This window comes from Balaenoptera ricei, chromosome 4 (genome assembly GCF_028023285.1).
Source record: "Balaenoptera ricei isolate mBalRic1 chromosome 4, mBalRic1.hap2, whole genome shotgun sequence".
In the NCBI taxonomy this organism is placed as follows: Eukaryota; Metazoa; Chordata; class Mammalia; order Artiodactyla; family Balaenopteridae; genus Balaenoptera; species Balaenoptera ricei.
Window position 1 is genome coordinate 149,411,782 of NC_082642.1, and position 26,652 is coordinate 149,438,433.

General features: G+C 39.9%; 1 protein-coding gene across 3 annotated transcripts; it reads right to left on the reverse strand.

The window, feature by feature from the left end:
- Positions 1-1,841: 1,841 nt before the first annotated feature.
- On the reverse strand, positions 1,842-13,546 carry C4H21orf62 (chromosome 4 C21orf62 homolog). 3 transcript variants are annotated; one of them, XM_059922276.1, is made up of 3 exons: positions 13,377-13,546; positions 12,625-13,173; positions 1,842-2,331 (listed from the first exon to the last, which is right to left on the reverse strand). In XM_059922276.1, exons 2-3 carry the CDS (start codon positions 13,112-13,114, stop codon positions 2,312-2,314), a joined length of 510 nt encoding a protein of 169 aa, XP_059778259.1. In that variant the 5' UTR covers positions 13,115-13,173; positions 13,377-13,546; the 3' UTR covers positions 1,842-2,311. The 3 variants fall into 3 exon arrangements, with proteins under 3 accessions (XP_059778259.1, XP_059778258.1, XP_059778257.1); XM_059922275.1 differs by lacking the exon at positions 1,842-2,331 and adding an exon at positions 3,025-3,314; XM_059922274.1 differs by lacking the exon at positions 1,842-2,331 and having other exon boundaries at positions 10,668-13,173.
- Positions 13,547-26,652: the final 13,106 nt, after the last annotated feature.

Consider the following 26,652-nt stretch of genomic DNA (forward strand, 5'->3'; position numbering starts at 1 on the left):
GAAATCATTTAATTATTTAATTAAATTATGTTAGCCCTTGCCTTGGCAAAGACAGCTCTGCATTAACTTAAAGTAAAATGTAAGCTTCATGGGGGAGGAGATTTTATGTTTTGTTCACTGCTAGCTTCAGAGTACCTACCATAGTGCCTGGCACACAGTAGGCAATAAATATTTGTTGACTGAATGGTACTAGACATTATCTGTGTATTTGATTAGTGGTAAATGTTTTACCCTATGTTGGTATAAATCAATATTTTCAACAGTTTACATCTCTTTATTCTCAAAACAAGATCACAAGACATTTGTTATAAGTTACTGGGTAGATTAGTTCTTAAAGTAGTTATAGATACCTCCCCCTCTGCCTTTGGGAACTGCCTTCTCTGGGAGAAAGGCACCCCACCCAGCGAAGGCTGGAAGCCTGGTTACATTGTACTGACTAAGCAAAGGATGGGGACCTGATCCAAGGTAGGCTAATCACGTTCTCCCAAGATTTTGCACTTGAAACAGAGAAAGTGAGTCCCTGCTTGTGGCTGGACTTGCAGTGAACTCAGAAGCTGCAGGAAAGCCATAAATTACCATGTCAATTCAGGAGCTGAGAAAGCTAGTCTGTGTATCAGGAGAGAAGGATGAAGCAGATGTGCTAGAAAGCAGAAGAGGACAAAAAGGATAGCATATGGGATTCTCGTGCCTTTCCCGGTTCCTATTTTCAACTCTTCTTAAAGCAGGACTGCACTCCTGTCTGTGGGTTCCCTTAGATACCCCCAGAATCCTTAGAATAAATGTCTTTTTGTTTTGTTTTGTCGTTGATGATGTTTTGTTTGTGTGCGTGTTTGCTTAAAGTAGTTCAAGTTTATTTCCATTAATTAAAAGCTAAGAACACTAGGACCAAAGAGTTCTAACGAAATAAACAAGAGTTATTTTAATTTTGTAGTAATGGTAATTTTATCCAACTTAATAACTCTTCAGTTATAGCTTTTGTTCAGAGAGGAGCTTTTCTTTCTTCCTTTTTTTCTTTTTTTAAGATATTCATAGAGGTATGCTCACTGACATTTAAGCAGTGGGTTAAAGTGAGGAAAGCTCTTTACCTTGCAAGTATATAGTTATTGTAAGTAAAGAGAGACAAGTATCTCCATCCAGAGCAGGTAAATGGTCCTCTTAAAAATGTTAGAAAATTTCTATATTCTCTGTCTCAAACTGCATTTAGCCATTGTATCTAATTCAGTAAGATTATCTTTTCAGTCAAACCATGATTATTGATGGGATCCAGATTTAAAAGAGTCAGACTTTTAAAAGTTTAAAAAAATTGTTTTTTGCCATATTAGTATCCCCAGTGGAAAGCCACTCAACTTTTATAAATGTATTGGCAATTCAACTGTAATGGCTATTCCTTACATTTTCTGAAATGACAGTTTCTTCAACAAAAAGAAAGTTGGTGAAATTTCTCTTCATCCAAATTTAGAGTAACATAAAAGTAAACGATGTTTTATTTCCTTGCATGGAAATACTGAGCTTATTCAGTATTTTTAAAATACATCTTCTACTTAGACTGGGTAATTCTATTATCATCCATTCATTCAACAGTACTTATTGAGCAGCTGCTATGGTCTGGGTACTATGCTAGGCAATAGGAATCAATATGAACAAGGCAGATGTGTTGTTATAATGAACAGGAAAGGTGTGTTCTTTCGCCTTCTGGATCTTTAGTCAGGTGCTAAAGACAGATAAAACATGTAAAAAGCCAAAAATTTATTACAATTGCAGTTAATATTATGAAGAAGTCAATAGGATATTATTATGCAAAAACCACAGATATAAAATCATAAATTTCAATTTGATTCATGTTTTTCCTTTGTGCCAATGGCCATTTATTTATTTATTTAAAAAGATTTATTTATTTATTATTTATTTATTTTTGGCTGAATCAGGTCTTAGTTGCGGCATGCGGGATCTTCGTTGAGGCGCGTGGGGTCTTCGATGTAGTGCTCGGGTTTCTCTCTAGTTGTGGTGCACGGGTTCCAAAGCGCATGGGCTCTGCAGTTTGCGGCACCCGGGCTCTAGTTGAGGCTCGCGAGCTTAGTTGCCCCGCAGCATGTAGGATCTTATTTCCCCAACCAGGGATCGAACCCTCATCCCTGCATTGGAAGGCGGATTCTTTACCACTGGACCACCAGGGAAGTCCCTGGCCGTTTAAATATCTTCACCATTAGTAAATGTGGAAAGATTTCTGGGATTGTGTAGAGCATTTTCCTTCAAGATGATTACAGTTAGTAGCTCCAGGATGTCTCTTTTAGTAAACTTTTCTTTGAATATTTCATGCAAAATGAGGAGCAGCTGAAATCATTTTATCTGTTTAGTATTTTATATCTTCTAGTGTTAAAATGTAAAAGAGTATATAATTCATAATCATAGTACCTATATGATATTTATATTACATTCACAATGGACACTTTATGAATACATCTAAGAACTATACAACCAATGCAAAAGCAAAACTAGTGATGCATCCTTTCTGAGAGAACTCACTTATCTCTGTTAGCGCAATATCATTTGTACATTACTGTCTTTCCTTCTTGGGGAAAAAGTCAAAAGCAGATACGTTATTAAAGACAACAGAGTTGGGGACTTTCCTGACGCTCCAGTGGGTAAGACTCCGCGCTCCCAATGCAGGGGGCCCGGGTTTGATCCCTGGTCAGGGAACTAGATCCCACATGCATGCCACAACTAAGAGTCCACATGTTGCAACTAAGAAGCCTGCATGCTACAACTAAAAACAAAAACAAAAACAATAAAAAAGATCCTGCATGCCACAGTGAAAATCCCGTGTTCCACAACTAAGACCTGGTGCAGCCAAAATATGTAAATTTTAAAAAAAGACAACAGAGTTATAAGTATCTCTTCTGGGTATAAAGACAAAAGAATGTTTCTTTTTTCTGTGTTATTTAGTTTTACTCTAGGGCAGCAAAACTATACAATAAATACACAGTAACATTATAGTATGATTACAGAGGGAAACATCAAATCAAGCTTTGAATTTTATTTTTAGTATTTATTTATTTATCTTTGGCTGCGTTGGGTCTTCGTTGCTGCGCACGGGCTTTCTCTAGTTGCGGCGAGCAGGGGCTACTCTTCGTTGCGGCGCGTGGGCTTCTCACTGCGGTGGCTTCTCTTGTTGCGGAGCATGGGCTCTAGGCGCGCGGGCTTCAGTAGTTGTGGCTCGCGGGCTCTAGAGCGCAGGCTCAGCAGTTGTGGCGCCCAGGCTTAGTTGCTCCGCAGTATGTGGGATCTTCCCGGACCAGGGCTCGAACCTGTGTTCCCTGCATTGGCAGGCGGATTCTTAACCACTGCACCACCAGGGAAGCCCGAGCTTTGAATTTTTGAAAAAACTATTGAAAAAACTAAGTTGACTTTAAAAACTAACCTTTGTCTGATTTTAAGAGTACTACCTGCATTACTACATTTTAGAAATTTAGAAAATGTAGAACAATACAAAGAAGAAAATAAGAATCACTTATAACCTTAACAGTTAATCTTTGGTGAATTTCTTTCCAGAATTGTTTTATGAAAATTCACTCATTCATTCTTAGTGGCTTCAACATTCCAGTGCAATATCTACTTGGAGTTAGTTCTCTAACCTCCTGACTCTAATCCTCCTATCATAATCATTGCATCTTGGACCTCCTCCAAGTTACTAGGGAGTTACTGGGAGTCTTCCCCAGTGAAAGCGTCACTTCCATCCTTCTAGTTTGCTTACTCTACCTCCGGTCCAATGAACCCATCACTTTTCACTGCCCATCCTCTTGCTCCTGCCCTTGTTTCCCTCCTTATCCAGATTGGATTTCATGGGGACAAGATTATAGTCACTCCCTTGCAACAACTTCAATTCCCTTTCCCCCTCCTGCTTTGTTGTACTCACCCAGCAAAACCCTAGTCATAGTTGAGCCAGACTGTGGCCTTCTCGTTATCTATCCCTGAGTGGCTAATTTTCCTTATTTTCTCTTAAATTAACTACAGACTTCAAATGGACACTAAATACATTATTTTTCTTTGTAATATATTATTTGAATATGCTTCTCAGTCTCAGTCAGGCAGATGAAGTAGTCAAATAATGTGTAAGTTTATATGGGATTTTAATAATATAATCAGTGAGCTCAAATATATAGATAGATAGAATTTTGTACTCTCCAAACAGAGTCTATTTAATCACCTACGTCATCTGTGAGACATTTATAAATATCAGTCATTAACCTGGCTACCAAAAAAAAAACAAACAAACCTGAACAAATTCCTCAAAATAGAGATTTTTATAGGGCACGTTTTCCAACCAGAGAAAAAGTTAAATGACAAACCAAATTCAAGAAGTTGAACGACACTTCCTAATTAAAAAAAAAAAAAAAAAGCCTTCACTACGTTGGAATTAATAAACCGTCATCTAAATCTCTGAATCAAAGAGGAAATAAAATATACATTATCTAAAAACTCTAGAAATTAATAAAAATGTTATTTCCATATAAACATATATAGTACATAGCTAAAGGGGTACACAGAGAATAATGTATAACTTTAAGTTTATAATTACCAAAGTGAAAGCAGAAATAAAGTATTCAGCCTCAGAAATGACAAAGGAAAGAAAAACCCAGCGAAATAATTCAAAGAATGTGTGGAGTAGGAATAGTCAAAGATAAAACAGTAATTAATAAATTAGAAAATAATAAAATAAATCCCAAAACATAGGAATTACAAGAAAAACCCAAGCTTAATTAAGGAAGAATACAGAACACACACACATATCCCCACAACTTTACATATAACCAGACACGAGGAAGAGCCAAATTAATTATGAGAAAATGTGATACGGAACCCAGTGACAATATGTTTGAAATTCTACAGAAAATGTGTATTCTAGCAAAATACAAATTTCACAACTGACTTAAGAAGAGCCTAATAGTTCTTAGCAAACCAATAAGCAAAGAAGAAGCAGGAAAGACTTTAAGTAAGAGGTAAATCGACTTTGAGTTAAAGATGTGGGAATAACCGTAGGTTTTTATCATTTCCTTCTCCCATCACTCCAGTGAAACAATGGCAAAGGCTTAAAATGTGTAAACATATGGCAATGAAGAGATCATGAGAGAGTCATCTGCACCTTAGGGATTTCAACAAATTTATCTATCTCGTATTTTTAATGTTCCCGTGGTAAGTTTGCTTTCCCATACCAGGACATTATTATGTACCTCTTCTCAAACCCTTCATGCTATCCCCAACTAATAACTACATAATTATTTACTGAAAAGAGAGAACCATCAGAGGGAACCACATCTACAAACCAGCTTGCATCTGTACTCCTCTTCCTTGCCTCCACTCATGAAAATGAAAAAAGTGGCCTTCTCCCTATCAAAGATGAATTCATCAACTTGTGCTCAGAATTCTATCCCCTTAAAGGCTTCACTCTTTTGGCCTTCTTATCTTCTGCCTCATCAACACTTTGTACTGTGTCATTCCCATCAGCATGCACACCTACATTAGTAAGTTCATCCTAAAATTTCTTTTGACCACTCTTTCCAGCCACTGCTCTGTTTCTCTGGTCTCCTTCACAGCCAGACTCCTCCATACATTTGTCTTCACTAACTCCAGCCCTTTCTCATGTCCCATTCATTCCTCAAACCTCTCCAATCTGACTTCTGTCCTTACAACTTTACTAACACTTCCATTATTGAGGTCACCAATGCCTTACCTCTCGCAAAGCCAGAGGACCCTCCTATGTTTACCTTATTTGACCCATCAACAGCCTTCAACGGAACTGACCCCACTCTCCTACTGAAAACACGGTCCTCTCTAAGGTGTGCTGGGGCTGCCTCGTCTAGATTACAGAGCTGATTCTGCACATCTCCTCCCAACTTCAAGTTCAGCGATGCCACATTGTAGCTTGAAATTGGCCATGGTAGGAGTATTTACACCATGGAAATCAGCAAATGCCTCAAATTGGACTCCTTTTTCCTTGAGAGCTGATTATTAAACGTTTACCAGAACACCATTCCTTCAAAAACATCCCAGGCTCATGTTATTTCCTTCCTCACTAAGCTTGTCAACCCTTTATTGGCTCTCCTCTAAGTGATCCCTAAGTATTCAGGTGCTTTATTTTTTGATCCTGGGCCCTCTTTTTCACTCTCTTGTTAGGTGACCAAATTAAGTCCTGTGGCTTTAAATACTCTTATAGTAAGGAGAATCTTAGGCCTGTGACCAATATGGATCAGGTAGTAAGCTGAAGTTGAATTCAATTAAATGACAAATAAGTATTCTCCTTTTGAGAAATTGCTCCTGGCTTGATGTGAGCCCTAATAGAGACTGAATATTTAACCATGGGACACCAAGTGACCGTATGATCTTAGCTGCCCCAAATAAACTGAAGTTATCTGATCTACTAAAAATATAATGATGGGCATGCAGAACAGCCCTCTATAAATGAGTGGAAGTCGTATATATGTGACTGGATGCTAGCAATCTTGAAGACACAAGCAAGTTGAAAGAGTAACTTACCTGTTCCCTGTGCTTTGTTGCTCTTACTCTTGATGCATTGCTACGTGTCCCTTGAGCCATACCTATGACCAATTGATTAAGGAAGAAACAATTCAAGTCTAGAACACATATGGTTCCACATGATGTGCTGGCATCATCTGAAGTGGGCTCAGTAGCATTATAGCCCCAATCAGGCATAGGCATGAGGGAAGCAGTGAAGGGAAACCTTCCCAGCAGCAGAACACCAAGCAGTTCATCTGGTTGTCTGCTTTGCCTGCAAAGAACACGGGTAGAACTACAGATCTATTCTGACTCATTGGTAGTAACTAATGGCTTGGCTGGATCACCACTTCTCAACTGGGGTTCCTAGAGGCAATTAGCCATAATGCCCTAAGGTAACCATTTTACGTAATAAATGAACTTACCTTGTATGCATCTAGGTGTGTTCCATCTTGGGAGAATTGAGAGAATAGTCATTCAAATCATTTTCTATATGGTTTACTTCTCTCACAAAACCCAGAGGAAGAAAGGCTGGGGTGAATGTTACAGGACTTGGAAGGAATAAGACAAGGAGATGTGGGGAAGAGTTATAGGGACAGGCTCAGAATAGGCACAGGTAAGAGGATATTTGGGTCTGTGTGAATACTCCAAAATGCCCCCACCAAAAAGAGCGCTCCCAATAATAAGGTGGATGAGATGACTCATTCTATAGATACCAGTCTACCTCTTTCCCTAGCTATTCCTGTGCTTACCCAATGGGCTCATGAACAAAGTAGCCATGGTGTCAGGGATGAAGGCTCTGTATGGATTCAACATGGACCTCTGATCTGTTTAGCATCCAACCTGTCAACAGCAGAGACCAATCTTGATCTCCCAATATGGAACACTCCCTGGGAGGACCAGCCAGTTTCATTATACCAGACCCTTTCCGTCATGAAGGGGACAGCAGTTTGTTCTCACTAGATAAAATGGATCCTTATTCTATGGAGTTGCCTTTTCCTGTTTGTACCAGTTAATTTTATGTGTCAACTTGACTGGGCCAAGTGATGCTCAGACAGCTGATAAAACATTATTTCTGGGTGTGTCTGTGAGGGTGTCTGGTAGAGATAAGATCACCCTCACCAGTGCAGATGGGTATCATCCAATCCTTTGAGGGCCTGAATATAACCGAAAGTCAGAGAAAGAGAAATTTACTCTCTTTGCTTGAGACATCTATCTTCTGCTGCCCCTTTCTTTTTGTCCATGCCGCACAGCATGCAGGATCTTAGTTCCCCAAGCAGGAATCAAACCCACACCCCATGCAGTGGAAGCACAGGAGTCTTAACCACTGGACTGCCAGGGAAGTCCCATTCTCCTGTCTTTTATAGCTGTTGGGTTTTCCCCAATTCAGGACCCAGTGAAGATTGCACATTATATTTAGTTGTCACGACTGGTTCGTCTCCTTCATTCTAGGACACCTCATCCCTTTTTCTAAACTTTCATGACACTGATATTTTTGCAAAGTCCAGGCCAGTTTTTTTGGTTTGCTTATTTGTTGTTTTTGCAGAATGTCCCTCAATTTGGATTTGGATTAGTTGCAGGTTTAACGTTTTAGGCAAGAATACTACATAGGTAATGTGTTCTTCTCAGTGTATCACATCAGGCAGCCCATGATGCCCATTTGTCCCATTAAGTTCAGTCCCTAAATAAGGACCTTTCTCCATCATAAAGGTACCATTTGTGGTTAATAACTAATCTGCAGGATGATAATACTTTTAGACAGTATTTCATCCAATCCTTTTAGCATCCATTAATGATTCTTTTCAGAATTAATTATTATTGTGGTGTTTGCAAAATGGTGATTTTGTATTTCTATTATTCCTTCTATATATATTAGTTGCCATTCTTCTGTAAAGTAGTACTTTCCCTTCCCCATTCCCACTTCTTTCTTTTTCTCCCTCCCTCCCTCTCCTCCCCTCCCTTCCCTCCCTCCCTCCCTTCCTTCCTCACTTCCTTCCTTCCTTCCTTCCTTTGTTTTGACAGTACTAACTCATGGAATTTTTTTCAAGTCAATATGCTAAAATCCACTCTGGTAATTGATCATATATTTTTAAAAAAAAAATAAATCTGTTGGGTTTTTTTTTTTTTAAGTTATACAATTTTTATTTATTTATTTATTTATTTATTTATTTATGGCTGTGTTGGGTCTTCGTTTCTGTGCGAGGGCTTTCTCTAGTTGCGACAAGTGGGGGCCACTCTTCATCGCGGTGCGCGGGCCTCTCACTATCGCGGCCTCTCTTGTTTCGGAGCACAGGCTCCAGACGCGCAGGCTCAGTAATTGTGGCTCACGGGCCTAGTTGCTCCGCGGCATGTGGGATCTTCCCAGACCAGGGCTTGAACCCGTGTCCCCTGCATTGGCAGGCAGATTCTCAACCACTGCGCCACCAGGGAAGCCCCGGTAATTAATCATATTGATGCTCAGATGGTCCCTTTGTGATCAGTGGAATTCTTTAAGCTGACTCCTATATTTTTTTATATGTCCCCATCAATTTATTGAGCTTTTCTTACTTTCTGTCACATTAAGATGCTCCAGGCTCACCCTTAAATATTTGCTGCCCTAGCCCTGTGGAATCAGTTATTTCCTATTTTCTTTTTAAAAAATATTTATTTATTTATTTATTTATTTATTTATTTAGGCTGCACCGGGTCTTAGTTGCGGCCTGTGGGATCTTTTAGTTGCAGCGTGCAGACTTAGTTGCAGCATGCGGACTCTTAGTGGCGGCATGCAGGATCTAGTTCTCCGACCAGGGATCGAACCCGGGCTCCCTGTGTTGAAGTGCCGGGGTCCTATTTTCTTTGTTGTTGTGTTTTTGTTTGTTTTAATGGGGAATGGTTTTGAGGAACCAAAATGTAGGTATCGGTGTGCTTTTTGCTACAGGAGTGTCATTGCTTCTTGGCCCTCTCAGTGGATAAAGCTAAGAAATAGGTCTTTAAAATGTCTTTTAAAACACTACATATCAGGGTTTTATTTATTTTGTTGAGTGTGATGGGAAAAATGTTAACAGTGCAGACTAAACTTAAAAATGTATCATGTCTGTAGCCCTTACATTGTGACTAGTCCCCTAAATTGAGGAAAATTTCCTCCAGTATTTGAAACCTATTATTTGATTCAGCAAAGTAGTTGCTTACATCATTGACTAACAAGTGACATTCCCACATACATCTTTATTGTTTAACTTTCCTCTTACTCCTAAAAATAAATGAAAATATCAACGAACACTTATGCCAGAATTATACTTGCTCATCAATTGCCACCCTAGGTTGGCTTTGGATACAAGATTTTGGCAAAAATCAACTAAAGCATTCTTTGAGAGTTAATTGCGTACAGAGTTTATAATAAAGAGCATTACACATTTTATTATCATTTGTAAATTGTGTGCTGCACATCCTTTCTATCAATAAAATTTATAATAAACTTATGCACATTTATATCTACACACAGACTTTCAGGGGGAGAGCTGGCGGTTAAACTTTTACTAGCACACCACTGATCAGAGGTGACAAATGGCTAGTCCCAGACACCATGGGGACCACTGACATAGTTTGACCCACACAGTGGTATTTAAAGCAACAAACAAAAAACAGAATAATGTGCCAACATTTACAAATCACCTGGAGTTCCTAATTCCCTTGAAGGATCAGATCTGACCCTGCTGTATTCTTCCATGGCAGTGACACTCAGCCAGCTTGCACTGCTGTGGACCCTTCAGTTGGATGTGCATGCTCAGCTTGCCACAATCCCCACCACTCCCTATTGTCCTCCCAACCTTGTGATTGAGCACCAAATGCCGTGATTCCCCATGTATATGCTTATTTGTCCTCTGTCAGCACAAAACCTGAACCGCATTTCAGTCTAGAAACCTGGCAACCTCAGGCTTGATTTATAACTTAATTAGCTTTCCTCCTCTATTGATTTAAGTCCCATTGACCCACAATTATTTCTTATAAGAATCACTTAAAACACATGTGAAATGGCTCTGAAACTATTAAAAGCCACCAAATGGAAGATATGCACATTAAGATGCTCATAATGTCTAACATCAGTTAATGTTATACTTTATTAATAAAAATCTATTAAAATTCAATTTGTTACATTTTCAGTAACTAATGACAGTAAATATATTTATTATTAATCTTTTCACTTGTATCCTTCTTGGCATTCTTTCTCGCTCTTTTTTTCTTCTTTGTCTTTTTCCATCACTTTAATCTTACCTCTCAAATACAATGTCAGTAATGAGGTCATTACGTTTTTCTATTAGAATTCATATTTTGGTCTTAGTTTTGGCCTAATTTAAACACTGATATTATAGATGCATGCTAATTAGCCCGAATGGCCAAATCCCCCACCAATTAAGCTAATGTAGACATTTCAGGTTATTTCAGTTACCCTGTGTTAAAGTTAAGAGAAAAATGTGATGAATGTGATATAAAGTCGTCAATTCCAAGACAGCCTGTCATTTCATAATAAAACTATTTCTTATTATGATATCATAAATTCAGTAATGTTTCAAATTCTTTGCACTCTGAATTTAGACATTTATACCATAATTGCCATAGATTCTTTATATTCCACTTTAATGGTTAGTTGGGTCTCTGGGAGAGAAGATTTTCTTCGTACAATGATGAGTCAGTTTAATTAATTAACTAATTAATTTTAAAATGTATTTATTTTTTATTTTTTTGGCTGTGCCACATGGCTTGCAGGATCCTACTTCCCCAACCAGGGATTGAACCCGGGCCCTCAGGTGTGAGACTGCGGCATCCTAACCTGGACCACCAGGGAATCCCCAAGTCAATTTAATTAAAAAAGAAATATGTTGTGTTAGTTCCTTGTATCAATGCACATAAAACCATTCTGTGTTAACCCCATCATACAAAGTGTCTTGACTTTCCAGTCTTAAACTTCCAAATGGACCGAGTGCTAAAAGTTCTTTCGTTAATTATCTATTAGTAATCTGGGCATATTTACCCATGGGAGTAATGTTATAAGGGACTATTACATTCCCAGGCTAGTCCCTAATGTAGTCAAACATAGTTCTACTGGTATTAATCTAAATTCTGATTTCTGCAGCAGGAGAAGGAGGAGGAGGGAGATGAAGACAATGAGAGGAAAAATGGGGAAGTGGTACAGCAGGGCCGAAGATAGGAGGCAAGACAAGAGAAGGACATGAAGGGCTAGAAGAGGAAAACTTTCCCTGGGTTTAGGCCTTGCTCTAAGGAAAGACTCCAATGCACTTGGTTTTTGTGACTTCCAATTTTTATTTCTGTATCCCTTCCTCAGGATCCTAGTGCCCTCATTTGGTCCTAAGGTCCCACCCTATCCTCCAAGCTTCAAACCTCCTTCACTAAACACACTCACAAGACTCCCCTTTCTCAATGTGAATATTCTTAACAAGATATTTGGAAAATACCAGTCTAAGAGAACCTAATCATTTTGTGGCGCTCACAGTCTCAGAATGCTGAAGTCTATCATTCTCTACTTAGGGGAATTCCAACCTATCTAACAAAATGAAGCAAAAAAAAAAAAAAAAATTAAGGCAATGTTTTGAAGGAAGATGCTTTTCTTGGGGGTCATCCCCTCTGCTGAGCTCCACTAAGTGGTTCCTGGGGTGCACTGCTCTCTCCATTTCTGATCTGACATTTCTCCATCTGCCCCCAGTAGCAAGGACATAGCCTCTAGCTGGCCCTCAAGGCACGTTTCTGGACTGAATCAAGTAGGTTTTTTGGCTCTTTTTATTTTGTTTTCCCATGGATGGGCATGGGCAGAGCAGAGAGGGCCGGCAGAATGGGGGCTGAGGGTGAAGTGAAGTTGAGGATAGGAAAACCCATGACCTTGTTCACAGATTCCTCGCTGAAATGATCCATAATGTGCCAAAGGTCCCAAAGGTTGGACACAGCTACAATGTTAGTAAATGAATGTGACAACATAGCTTTTGTTGCTTAGAATTGGGAAGGTTTTAAAGTAGGAAAAGGAGGGGAAGTTGCCGGCCATGCCAGCAGAGTTTGCAATACTATATGATTTTAAGGATGACTCCCTGTTGAAAAGTGCCATATCTAAGAAGGAGATATACATACAGGTTTGCCAGCCTTGGTGTAACCACATGGGCTTCTCTCTGGATTCTCTCTCCCCACCATCGTGGATGAGTAAACTCTGCTCTGGGGAGGGATGCTTGGCCTCGGTGCTGATGCGAAGCCTCTTCAGACCACAAATAGCCAGGTACTCAGTGGGGAGAATGTTGGTACTGCACAGAGAAAGCTTCAGGTCCCGGACCAGCGTGAAGTTCAACAGGAGTCCCAGTGCAGACGTGTCTGTGAACCAGATGGTCAGATGGTCATTGTAGCTGCTTTGCTCGACTGCGAGAGGCAGGACGGTTTTACAGCTGCACATCAGGTTGGCCAAACTGTAATCACAATCCCGGATGTCCGCAGAGCAGCTGCACTTCCGAATGGTGTTTTCCTTCGTGAAAATCAGCGTGCTGTTCTGCTGAGCTCTCGCGAGGCAGTCAAGTGCAAAGACGCCCAGTGCACCAATGACAAGGAGGTTGCACCCAGAGGGTGGTGCCATTCTTCTCTCAGTGTGGGCCAGCGAGTTTCCCCTTCATGAGCCGATTCATTGGAACTCACCTGAAAGAAGATGTGCAGCTTTATCACAGCCTCTCGTTAGAAATGTGCAGCTTCCGGAAAAGGAGCCCCCTAAATAACCCGTCTTAAACTTTCTCTCTTGCAGTTCTAGCAAAGGCAGGCAGTGCTAGGAGCCCAAGTGCAGGCCATGCTCTTTTCTCAGAACCTCCTGGGAGGCCTCAGCCAATCCCATGAACTCTGCTCACCTGAGCTGTAAAACTCCCCGTGATGTCTGTTGGTAGTGAGACTAACATGCCAACAAGTAAGCAAGAGCAGATGCCGGACAGGAGACCTACCGCAGCCTCTCTGCAGGCAGGGATTTGGAGTGATCTGAGTGCACACATCCTCCAAACTTCCCGTTGCCAGTACTGAATGCCTGTCTACTCTCTAAACAGGCACATATCAGTCCCCCCGCCCCCAGTATCTGACTTCCTGGAATTCAGGAGACAAACAGTTCCTTGTCGGAATCAGCTACCCACGTGCTACCTGTTAACACAGCATGAATACCGGTGAAACACTTAGTTAATGGTAAACTTCAATTTCTAACTAGACAAACATGCTCCCCTCAATCGTATTAATCTGTTTGTAGGACCATTCATACTTCTCCTGGTCTCCTAGTCCAGTATTAGAATCCACTTTAACTGTGTTACTCGACAATGAAAAGATTAATCACACACCAGTTAATCACAATGACCCTGATTTACCTACTCCTTTCCCAGAACAAATATTATAAATTGACTTTATTAAATAACTTACTATAGGGCTCCAAAAGGAAGCAATATATAAGCACGGTTAAATGACCTTAATAAGGTAGGAATGGATGTTTAATTTAAAGAGCAACCCTGATGTCCAATTTGGGGGAAAAGGCCCTACAGTGCCTGGCATGTAATAGACGTGTGGTCTTCTTTTATGGTGTGATTGGAATAAGACTCACATTATGAAATAGGGCACCAGGTTTCAGTTTTGCAAAACTAAGGACATTTCTCCTGAGTTAGCTGATGACTGAACAGACAGACCAAACAATACAGTTCAGTGCATCTGTACATATGGTGGTAGGTATGGCAGGATACTGGGGGTAAGACCTCTGAATAGGAGAGTCCAGAGCTAGTGATGGCCCCCTGCAGGAAGTATGGTAAGAAAGGATTGATGGAAGGTCACTCCAGGGAGTTAAACATGTGTCCAAAGAGGATGGTGACAGCAGGAAAGAAGCTAGGCAGACCTGCACCCCTCAGGGAGCAAGATGAGGCTACAGGATGGCAGAGTAAGTCAATGTGAAATCTACGGTGGGGGGCAGAGCTAAAAACGCTGGGGTCAGGTACACAGGCAGGCAGCACAAGTAAGTCCATCGTCAGGTTGGTGGAGTGAGTGCTGGGAGATTAAAAATCAGTTCAGCCAAGTAAACTTGAATGGAAGGTAAGACATTGGTTCACAGCAATCATAATACATTCATTCATTCAACAAATGCCCATTGGGAGTTTACTAGGTGGCAAGCACTTTGCTAGCCCAGGGGATACAGCCCAGAATAAGACAACGAGCTTATGTTCTAAGGGACTTGCTTCTGCTTCCAGAGCCCAAGGTGGATCAGGCCTGTGTGTGAGGACCAGAGGCTATGGAAGTAGGGAACGGGAAGGAGGCAAAGGCAGGAGTCAGGTAAGGCCAAGCAGAAGAAACAAAAATGAACAAGCCCTGGACCTTGGCCCAAGGGCTCATGTGCAAAAGAGGAAGACAAGGAAGGCTGAACCGAGAAAGCTCTCCTGAATGTACACACAAATATAGGATCATAGGAGAGAGGTAGGCTAAAATCCATTCAGGAGACTGGATAAGGCGTTTGATAGTGTTTGTGTTTATTTTGAAGTTGGCACAGCGCTTTCTTCTTCTTCTTTTTTTTTTTTTTAAGTATAAGTAGTGTTTTTATTCTTTCTAAAAATGGATTTTTCAAATGGTTTTTTAAATTAATTTTTATTGGAGTATAGTTGATTCACAATGTTGTGTTAGTTTCAGGTGTACAGCAAAGTGAATCAGTTATACATATACATATATCCACTCTTTTTTAGATTCTATTCCCATATAGGTCATTACAGAGTACTGAGTAGAGTTCCCTGCGCTATGCAGTAGGTTCTTATTAGTTATCTATTTTACATATAGTAGTGTGTATCTGTCAATCCCAATCTCCCAATTTATCCCTCCCCCACCTTTCTCCTTGGTAACTGTAAGTTTGTTTTCTACATCTGTAACTCTATTTCTGTTTTGTAAATAGGTTCATTTGTACCATTATTTTAGATTCCACATATAAACGATATCATATGATACTTGTCTTTCTGTGTCTGACTTACTTCACTCAGTATGACAATCTCTAGGTCCATGGCACAGGGTTTTCTTAAAGGATTTATTCATTAGTTCATTTTGTAGTAGAAGAAAGGGCTTTGAGAAACATGTAGATCCAGAATTCTCCCTGAATGAGAGGCTTAAGAGTTTTAAATTGTGTTAGAATGTGGTGGCAAGTACCCCACTTAGTAAGGAACAGTGCATAATTTATTAAATACAGATAATTTTAGATGATCACCTGTCCCAGATTCCACAGGAGGTTTCTAGGACTTCATGTCCCAGTAACCCCATCATCCCAGAACTAGGAATGCTGTCATCAGTATCAATGGCCTGCTCTGACCCCAGCCTTAGAGGGAAAGAGAGGGATGGGCATCTATACATCAGCTGGAACCTGGTGACAAAAGTGTCTACCTCATTCTTTTAGGTGCTGTTACCATTCAGAGGCGTGCATGGAAGAAGACAAGGGGTAAGAAGGGAAAAAGATATGGATTTCCTGGAGCTCTCCAGTGGAGCTGGAGATCCCCAAAGGGATTTGTGAGCAACTTCCTAGCAGTCAAGGTCCTGGCTGGGCCTCAGCAGCGGGGGCGCTGCCTTCTGGACATCAGGGAACTTGAAGGCCAGAACAAGGAGGTCAGACGCCTGAAGCCTCATGAAGGGTTACAGAAGGGGACAGGTATCCCTGGTAACCAACTGATGGGGTTTCCACAGAGATGCTAGTTGGACATTTTTCTCCTTCAGTTTTTTTTTTAAATTTTTATTGGAGTATAGTTGATTTACAATGTCGTGTTAGTTTTAGGTATACAGCAAACTGAATCAGCTATAGATATACATCTATCCACTCTTTTTTTAGATTCTTTTCCCATATAGACCATTACAGAGTATTGAGTAGAGTTCCCTGTGCTATACAGTAGGTTCTTATTAGTTATCTATTTTATATATAGTAGTGTGTATATGTCAATCCCAAACTCCCAATTTATTCCCCCCCCCCCCTTATCCCCTGGTAACCGTAAGTTTGTTTTCTATATCTGTGACTCTACTTCTGTTTTGTAAATAAGTTCATTTGTACCCTTTTTTTTAGATTCCACATATAAACGATATCATATGATATTTGTCTTTGTCTGACTTACTTCACTCAATATGACAATCTCTAGGTCCATCCATGTTCCTGCAAATGGCATTATTTTGTTCTTTTTTTATGGCTGAGTAATATTCCATTGTATATATGTACCACATCTTCTTTATCCATTTCTCTGTTGATGGACATTTAGGTTGCTCTCATGTCTTGGCTATTGAGAATAGTGCTGCAATGAACACTGGGGTGCATGTATCTTTTTGAATTATGGTTTTCTCCAGATATATGCCTAGGAGTGGGATTGCTGGATCATACAGTAGCTCTATTTTTAGTTTTTAAGGATCTCCTTCAGCTTTACCATGGATTTCTTTCTTTAGGTTTGTTGAATGTGGATTATGAACACCCTACTTTCACTATGTATCTATTCATCTGTGGGCAAATTCCAGCCTGGCATAAGCAGAATGGGCACAGATACATCACATTGCCCCTGCCCCTTGACCTGCTTCTGCCCACAGTAGGAGGGGCACTGTTGGGAAGACACTTTTTTCTCTGGGGGTTGCTCAGCTTGTAGATGGGAAATACAAATCTATTGGTAACTGCCTTGTGTCTAGAATGGGTAAGCTTGAGAATGAAGCCAACACAGAGGAAAACAGAGACAAGAAGTAGAGAGACATTCTTAACAATCTTTTTTTCAGCACCCAGATCAAGCCACACCTGACATTCTTCCTTGATTTTTTAAAAATATATGAGCCAAGTTTTTTTCCCTACTCAAGCCAATCTGAACTGGGATATCTATAAGAAGCAATTAAAAGTGTCTTGGTACACTGACATTTGGTAAACTATGCTTTTTTCAGTCACTCGGTAAACATTTGTTGAGCGCTTGCTTTGTGCTAGGCACTGTGCTAGAAAATAAAGCTAGTAGGAGCTTCGTCAAGGGGTTATACCCCAGTCAAAGACACACTGGAACCAATGATCACAGAGTAATGTGATAATAATTATAATAACAATTTGTATGGGATATTAAGTCTGCACCTAGGACTGCCTGGGAGTGGCTAAGTTCATAATATCTGATTAGAGAAATATTTCTTGAGTGGGAAACCTAAAAGTAAAATTACCTATGTAATTAGCATAGAGTAACCAGAATTTTTTAAATCAAAAGTAGGATAGAGAGATTGACAGGATAGGAGGTTGGCAGGGGTGGCAGTGGGAAGGGGCAGTCGAGGGGTCCTGTGGGGCTGGAATCCTCTGACTTCGTCTGACAGATCATTTTCTCAGCATCCCAGCTTTTTGTGGGCTCCATCATTGAGATTTGCAGACTGTGTCCTAATATAAGCCCGCTCCACACCCCTAGGGTTGGGGCATAGGGAGGGCCAGAGGCATAGGGAGGGGCAGAGGGGCGTGGGTTTTATCTGTGGCCATTCTGCTTATGCCATGCTGCAGTCTGCCCGCTAATGGACAAATGCACAGTGAAACTAGGGTAAAGGTTCATTCCTCCCTTACATGCAGTCTAATGCCATTAAAGGGGGGGGGGATGGAGGTAGGGAGTGTGTGCTCCGCTCCACACAGTCATTCAGCGACCCAGGCTTTATTTATTTATTTATTTATTTAGGCCAGCTTCTAGGGCCCTCAGGTCCTCCACAGTACTTTTTTTTCTTTTTTCTTTTGGCCGCACTGCGCGGCAGGCGGGATCTTAGTTTCCTGACCAGGGATCGAACCCGCGCACCCTGCAGGGGAAGCGGGGAGTCTTAACCACTGGACCGGCAGGGGAGTCCCCTCCACAGTATTTTCTGCCCACGTTTCATGGGCCAGAGCTCAGCCACATGGAGCCACGTGACTGCAAGCAGTGTGGAAATGAAGCCCAGCACTTTGCCAGGAGAGGAGAGGAGAATGTGGGTACTGGTGGGCACTAGAAGTTTCTGACATACCTAGGTTGTGAGATACAATGAACAGCTTTATGCAACCATGACAAAAGAAGCTCAGGTGGTATCAGTCCACCTAAACTTTTCAGGCAAGATGCTGAAAACAATGTATGGCCGCTAAATCTTTGATCATTGAATCACTGAACATGTTTAGAAACCGGAGCTCCTATTCAGACTCATTTGAAATATTATTTTTATATCTCAGTTGGAGAAATCCTGAGAGGAATTAATAGTAGCAGCTAGCTGCATGAAAGCAAAGACTCCTGAATTGAGCAGATACAGACATCAGTTACTTCAAAACAAATTCCACACAGATTCCTTCTCAATCTAGGATTACACCCAAAATGTAGATAATGTTTATACTTGGCTCCAAAAGGAATGTTTCAAACTGGACTAGTTTTGTTCATAAGAAGGTATTACTAGTAAGGAGATATTGTGTCAGCAGGAGGATAGCCTTTGGACCATTTGCCTGAAACAGATTTGAAATGTCATGAAGAATGATGCTTTGAATTCTATAGTCTTAACACAAAAGACAAGACATACGATTGTGGGAAAATAGAGTGACACTCTCCAAATCCTTACAGCAATCAAAGCTCAAGTGATTTCAAATTTTAATTCAGATGTAAGTTTAATTTGAAATTAGAAGTGATTTTTTTAAAGTGCAAAGACAATTAAGGGAAAGACTCAATTGAAGAAACTGGAGAAGTAAGAGAAGCAGACACTGATGAGCTGCTCCAGCAAGAAGCAGACAGCCTGAAATATAAATCTGAACGCAGCACGGGGAAGAAAGGGAGAAGAAATCCAGCATCTGGGCATCCCAAGAAACCCACTTTGAAGCAGGACTTGCGGAGCTAAGTGAGGATGTCTCTCCCAAATGTAATCCCCAGAGTGTGTCCCTGCAAAAATCCTTGAAGATTTGGAGGTGGTGAAAATGAGAGGAATTCCTGAAAAGGAGACAATTTGGAATCTTAGGTGTATCCCACAAAGTGAGACGTGTATGCATACTCTTGGAGTGTATTTTATCAAAAGGGCGCACACTGGAGGATTACTGGACTGAATGTCAATATTATGACATAGTATGAGTGTGTTTCGTGTTTGGTAATTGAAATCATTGTTGCTTTTGTTGTGGTCATCCATTTACAATGCTTGGTGTCAGTCTATTTATCTCCTGTAAAAATAAAATACAGTGTGTGTGTGTGAAAAAATAAATGTAAACAATGCTTGATAGGATAATGAGATTAGAGATGGTCTTTTAAATTTTTCATTGTTATGCTAATACAATACCTTTATAAAACCTAAAAATCTTGAAACAACACATTTTCAAAAAATTGTGGTAAAATACACAAAACAGAAAATTTATCATTTCAACCATTTTAAAGTGGACAGTTCAGTGATATTATGTCAACAGATTTTTAAAACTTTCAGATGGCACCTGAATAAACTATGTGTTGTCCATTGGTGATTTTAATATATCTGGTATATAACTAAAGTCACCACAAAACTTTTTCTGGGAAATTGGCAGATCATAAACATAAAAAAATTATTTTGCTTTATATTAAACCTTATTGTTTTACTGTTTCAAAATTCAAATTTACTCACAAGAAAGAGTCAGTTTCATATTAGATTTGGTTTAACAAATGCTGCTCCTGCTATTCATTCTTATCACCAAAAAATAAAAAGACTATTTATGACTTAACGATAACATGTTCCAGAAAATTAAAAGTTAAGGTCTCTTAGAAACAATGCAAACGTTATCAGTAGAAGTGAAGTATACCAAATTTATATATTCAGGAGAACGTGAAACTTATACCATTGATTGTTAAAGGGTTTTAAAAGCTTTTTACTACATTTGGTAACAAAATTCTAGGCTTGGTTGTAAAATCCTGGGTTAACTATCATTTGGAAATTTAAATATACATTACAGTAAACATTTAGAAAATGTTTTTCTAAAATGTTCCATCTAGGTCAATAAACTTGTCTGTAGAAGTCTTTTATAAGGATAAAAAAAAAAAAAAAAAAGGGCGCACACTGCCTGCTGACATGGACAGCAGTTAAGATGGCCTCGCTCACTGCTGGAGTCTAATGGGTTGCTCAAGGAACATCGCATGTACTCTGGGAACAAACAACTGGGCAACTAACTATAAGGTGATGTGCATGGTGAGTGCTTATTAAAGACACAGACCAAGTGTTGGGCAGGAGGAAATGGGAAAGACTCCCAGAGATGGTGCTGTGTGGACTGAGAAAAGAGTGGATGGGGTGAGGAAAGCTGAGGTGCTGCATATAGAGGAGTTGCTTGAGCAAAATCTCAGACTAGAGTACTTGGCCTGTCTTGGGGCCATGAGGCCGGGACTGTGCCAGCCAAGCTAAGGGGTTTGATCTCCAAATGCTTCTGATCTTCACCCCACCAATATAACCCCTCCCCAGTAGATATAATTTTTAATTTCTAAAGGTATTAGAAATACCATAATTATACTATCTACATTGTAAACAATACACGAAGAGTAGAATTTTAAATACTTGAGATGAAAAATAAAAATGGAAGTTTGAACAGCCTCTTCAATAAGTGGTGCTGGGAAAACTGGACAGGTACATGTAAAAGTATGAAATTAGAACACTCCCTGACACCATACACAAAAATAAACTCAAAATGGATTAAAGACCTAAGTGTAAGGCCAGACACTATCAAACTCTTAGAGGAAAACATAGGCAGAGCACTCTATGACATAAATCACAGCAAGATCCTTTTTGACCCAGCTCCTAGAGAAATGGAAATAAGAACACAAATAGTTCCTTAGAGAGAGCAGTGTTTGTGAAGCTACTGTGACTGATATCCTTAACACATTCTTTGCCTTCGTCTCAATCTCTTCTCCTGTGCTGTTCTTTAAATTACTGTTGCTGATCACAACTGACTGCTGGACCATCATTGACAGGAAGACCCTGGACTTCACCAAGGAGGATACCCCACGTCCAAGGACAGAGGAGAAGCCACAGTGAGACGGTAGGAGGGGCGCAAGCAGAGTAAAATCAAACCCCGTAACTGCTGGGTGGGTGACTCACAGACTGGCGAACACTTATACCACAGAAGTCCACCCACTGGAGTAAAGGTTCTGAGCCCCACGTCAGGCTTCCCAACCTGGGGGTCAGGCAACGGGAGGAGGAATTCCTAGAGAATCAGACTTTGAAGCCTAGTGGGAATTGGATTGCAGGACTTTGACGGGACTGGGGGAAACAGAGACCCCACTCTTGGAGGGCACACACAAAGTAATGTGTGCATCAGGACCCAGGGGAAAGAGCAGTGAGCCTGGGGGAGACTGAACCAGACCTACCTGCTGGTGTTGGGGGGTCTCCTGCAGAGGCGAGTGGTGGCTCTGTTTCACCGTGGGGATAAGGACACTGGCAGCAGAGGTTCTGGGAAGTTCTCCTTGGCGTGAGCCCTCCCAGAGTCTGCCATTAACCCCACCAAAGAGCACGGGTAGGCTCCAGTGTTGGGTTGCCTCAGGCAAAACAGCCAACAGGGAGGGAACCCAGCCCCACCCATCAACAGTCAAGTGGATTAAGGTTTTACTGAGCTCTGACCGCCACAGCAACAGGGAGGGAACCCAGCCCCACCCATCAACAGTCAAGTGGATTAAGGTTTTACTGAGCTCTGACCGCCACAGCAACAGTCAGCTCTACCCACCACCAGAGCCTCCCATCAAGCCTCTTAGATAGCCTCAACCACCAGAGGGCAGACAACAGAAGCAAGAAAAACTATAATCCTGCAGCCTGTGGACCAAAAACCACAGTTACAGAAAGATAGAGAAGATGAAAAGGCAGAGGGCTATGTACCAGATGAAGGAACAAGAAAAAACCCCAGAAAAACAACTAAATGAAGTGGAGATAGGCAACCTTCCAGAAAAAGAATTCAGAATAATGATAGTGAAGATGATCCAGGACCTTGGAATAAGAATGGAGGCAAAGATTGAGAAGATGCAAGAAATGATTAACAAAGACCTAGAAGAATTAAAGAACAAACAAACAGAGATGACCAATACAATAACTGAAATGAAAACTACACTAGAAGGAATCAATAGCAGAATAACTGAGGCAGAAGAACGGATAAGTGACCTGGAAGACAGAATGATGGAATTCACTGCTGCGGAACAGACTAAAGAAAAAAGAATGAAAAGAAATGAAGACAGCCTAAGAGACCTCTGGGATAACATTAAACGCAACAACATTCGCATTATAGGGGTCCCAGAAGGAGAAGAGAGAGAGAAAGGACCAGAGAAAATATTTGAAGAGATTATAGTCGAAAACTTCCCTAACATGGGAAAGGAAATAGCCACCCAAGTCCAGGAAGCGCAGAGAGTCCCATACAGGATAAACCCAAGGAGAAACACGCCGAGACACATGGTAATCAAAGTGGCAAAAATTAAAGACAAAGAAAAATTATTGAAAGCAGCAAGGGAAAAACGACAAATAACATACAAGGGAACTCCCATAAGGTTAACAGCTGATTTCTCAGCAGAAACTCTGCAAGCCAGAAGGGAGTGGCATGATATACTTAAAGTGATGAAAGGGAAGAACCTACAACCAAGATTACTCTACCCGGCAAGGATCTCATTTAGATTTGATGGAGAAATCAAAAGCTTTACAGACAAGCAAAAGCTAAGAGAATTCAGCACCACCAAACCAGCTCTACAACAAATGCTAAAGGAACTTCTCTAAGTGGGAAACACAAGAGAAGAAAAGGACCTACAAAAACAAACACAAAACAATTAAGAAAATGGTCATAGGAACATACATATCGATAATTACCTTAAACGTGAATGGATTAAATGCCCCAACCAAAAGACATAGACTGGCTGAATGGATACAAAAACAAGACCCATATATATGCTGTCTACAAGAGACCCACTTTAGACCTAGGGACACATACAGACTGAAAGTGATGGGATGGAAAAAGATATTCCATGCAAATGGAAATCAAAAGAAAGCTGGAGTAGCTATACTCATATCAGATAAAATAGACTTTAAATTAAAGAATGTTACAAGAGACAAGGAAGGACACTACATAATGATCCAGGGATCAATCCAAGAAGAAGATATAACAATTATAAATATATATGCACCCAACATAGGAGCACCTCAATACATAAGGCAACTGCTAACAGCTATAAAAGAGGAAATCGACAGTAACACAATAATAGTGGGGGACTTTAACACCTCACTTACACCAATGGACAGATCATCCAAAATGAAAATAAATAAGGAAACAGAAGCTTTAAATGACACAATAGACCAGATAGATTTAATTGATATATATCGGACATTCCATCCAAAAACAGCAGATTACACGTTCTTCTCAAGTGCGCACGGAACATTCTCCAAGATAGATCACATCTTGGGTCACAAATCAAGCCTCAGTAAATTTAAGAAAATTGAAATCATATCAAGCATCTTTTCTGACCACAACGCTATGAGATTAGAAATGAATTACAGGGAAAAAAACGTAAAAAGGACAAACACATGGACGCTAAACAATACGTTACTAAATAACCAAGAGATCACTGAAGAAATCAAAGAGGAAATCAAAAAATACCTAGAGACAAATGACAATGAAAACACGACGACCCAAAACCTATGGGATGCAGCAAAAGCAGTTCTAAGAGGGAAGTTTATAGCTATACAAGCCTACCTAAAGAAACAAGAAAAAGCTCAAGTAAACAATCTAACCTTACACTTAAAGAAACTAGAGAAAGAAGAACAAACAAAACCCAAAGTTAGCAGAAGGAAAGAAATCATAAAGATCAGAGCAGAAATAAATGAAATAGAAACAAAGAAAACAATAGCAAAGATCAATAAAACTAAAAGTTGGTTCTTTGAGAAGATAAACAAAATTGATAAACCATTAGCCAGACTCATCAAGAAAAAGAGGGAGAGGACTCAAATCAATAAAATCAGAAATGAAAAAGGAGAAGTTACAACAGACACTGCAGAAATACAAAGCATCCTAAGAGACTACTACAAGCAACTTTATGCCAATAAAATGGACAACCTGGAAGAAATGGACAAATTCTTAGAAAGGTATAACCTTCCAAGACTGAACCAGGAAGAAATAGAAAATATGAACAGACCAATCACAAGTAATGAAATTGAAACTGTGATTAAAAATCTTCCAACAAACAAAAGTCCAGGACCAGATGGCTTCACAGGTGAATTCTATCAAACATTTAGAGAAGAGCTAACACCCATCCTTCTCAAACTCTTCCAAAAAATTGCAGAGGAAGGAACACTCCCAAACTCATTCTATGAGGCCACCATCACCCTGATACCAAAACCAGACAAAGACACTACAAAAAAAGAAAATTACAGACCAATATCACTGATGAATATAGATGCAAAAATCCTCAACAAAATACTAGCAAACAGAATCCAACAACACATTAAAAGGATCATACACCACGATCAAGTGGGATTTATCCCAGGGATGCAAGGATTCTTCAATATACGCAAAGCAATCAATGTGATACACCATATTAACAAATTGAAGAATAAAAACCATATGATCATCTCAATAGATGCAGAAAAAGCTTTTGACAAAATTCAACACCCATTTCTGATAAAAACTCTCCAGAAAGTGGGCATAGAGGGAACCTACCTCAACATAATAAAGGCCATATATGACAAACCCACAGCAAACATCATTCTCAATGGTGAAAAACTGAAAGCATTTCCTCTAAGATCAGGAACGAGACAAGGATGTCCACTCTCACCACTATTATTCAACATAGTTTTGGAAGTCCTAGCCACGGCAATCAGAGAAGAAAAAGAAATAAAAGGAATACAAATTGGAAAAGAAGAAGTAAAACTGTCACTGTTTGCGGATGACATGATACTATACATAGAGAATCCTAAAACTGCCACCAGAAAACTGCTAGAGCTAATGAATGAATATGGTAAAGTTGCAGGATACAAAATTAATGCACAGAAATCTCTTGCATTCCTATACACTAATGATGAAAAATCTGAAAGAGAAATTATGGAAACACTCCCATTTACCATTGCAACAAAAAGAATAAAATACCTAGGAATAAACCTACCTAGGGAGACAAAAGACCTGTATGCAGAAAACTATAAGACACTGATGAAAGAAATTAAAGATGATACCAACAGATGGAGAGATATACCATGTTCTTGGATTGGAAGAATCAACATTGTGAAAATGAGTATACTACCCAAAGCAATCTACAGATTCAATGCAATCCCTATCAAATTACCAATGGCATTTTTTACGGAGCTAGAACAAATCATCTTAAAATTTGTATGGAGACACAAAAGACCCCGAATAGGCAAAGCAGTCTCGAGGCAAAAAAATGGAGCTGGAGGAATCAGACTCCCTGACTTCAGACTATACTACAAAGCTACAGTAATCAAGACAATATGGTACTGGCACAAAAACAGAAACATAGATCAATGGAACAAGATAGAAAGCCCAGAGATTAACCCACGCACCTATGGTCAACTAATCTATGACAAAGGAGGCAAAGATATACAATGGAGAAAAGACAGTCTCTTCAATAAGTGGTGCTGGGAAAACTGGACAGCTACATGTAAAAGAATGAAATTAGAATACTCCCTAACACCATACACAAAAATAAACTCAAAATGGATTAGAGACCTAAATATAAGACTGGACACTATAAAACTCTTAGAGGAAAACATAGGAAGAACACTCTTTGACATAAATCACAGCAAGATCTTTTTTGATCCACCTCCTAGAGTAATGGAAATAAAAACAAAAATAAACAAATGGGACCTAATGAAACTTCAAAGCTTTTGCACAGCAAAGGAAACCATAAACAAGACGAAAAGACAACCCTCAGAATGGGAGAAAATATTTGCTAATGAATCAACGGACAAAGGATTAATCTCCAAAATATATAAACAGCTCATTCAGCTCAATATCAAAGAAACAAACACCCCAATCCAAAAATGGGCAGAAGACCTAAATAGACATTTCTCCAAAGAAGACATACAGATGGCCACGAAGCACATGAAAAGATGCTCAACATCACTAATTATTAGAGAAATGCAAATCAAAACTGCAATGAGGTATCACCTCACTCCTGTTAGAATGGGCATCATCAGAAAATCTACAAACAACAAATGCTGGAGAGGGTG

Coding starts and splice junctions, on each gene's coding strand:
- C4H21orf62 (XM_059922274.1), bottom strand. CDS start 13,114: ATGGCACCACCCTCTGGGTGCAACCTCCTTGTCATTGGTGCACTGGGC.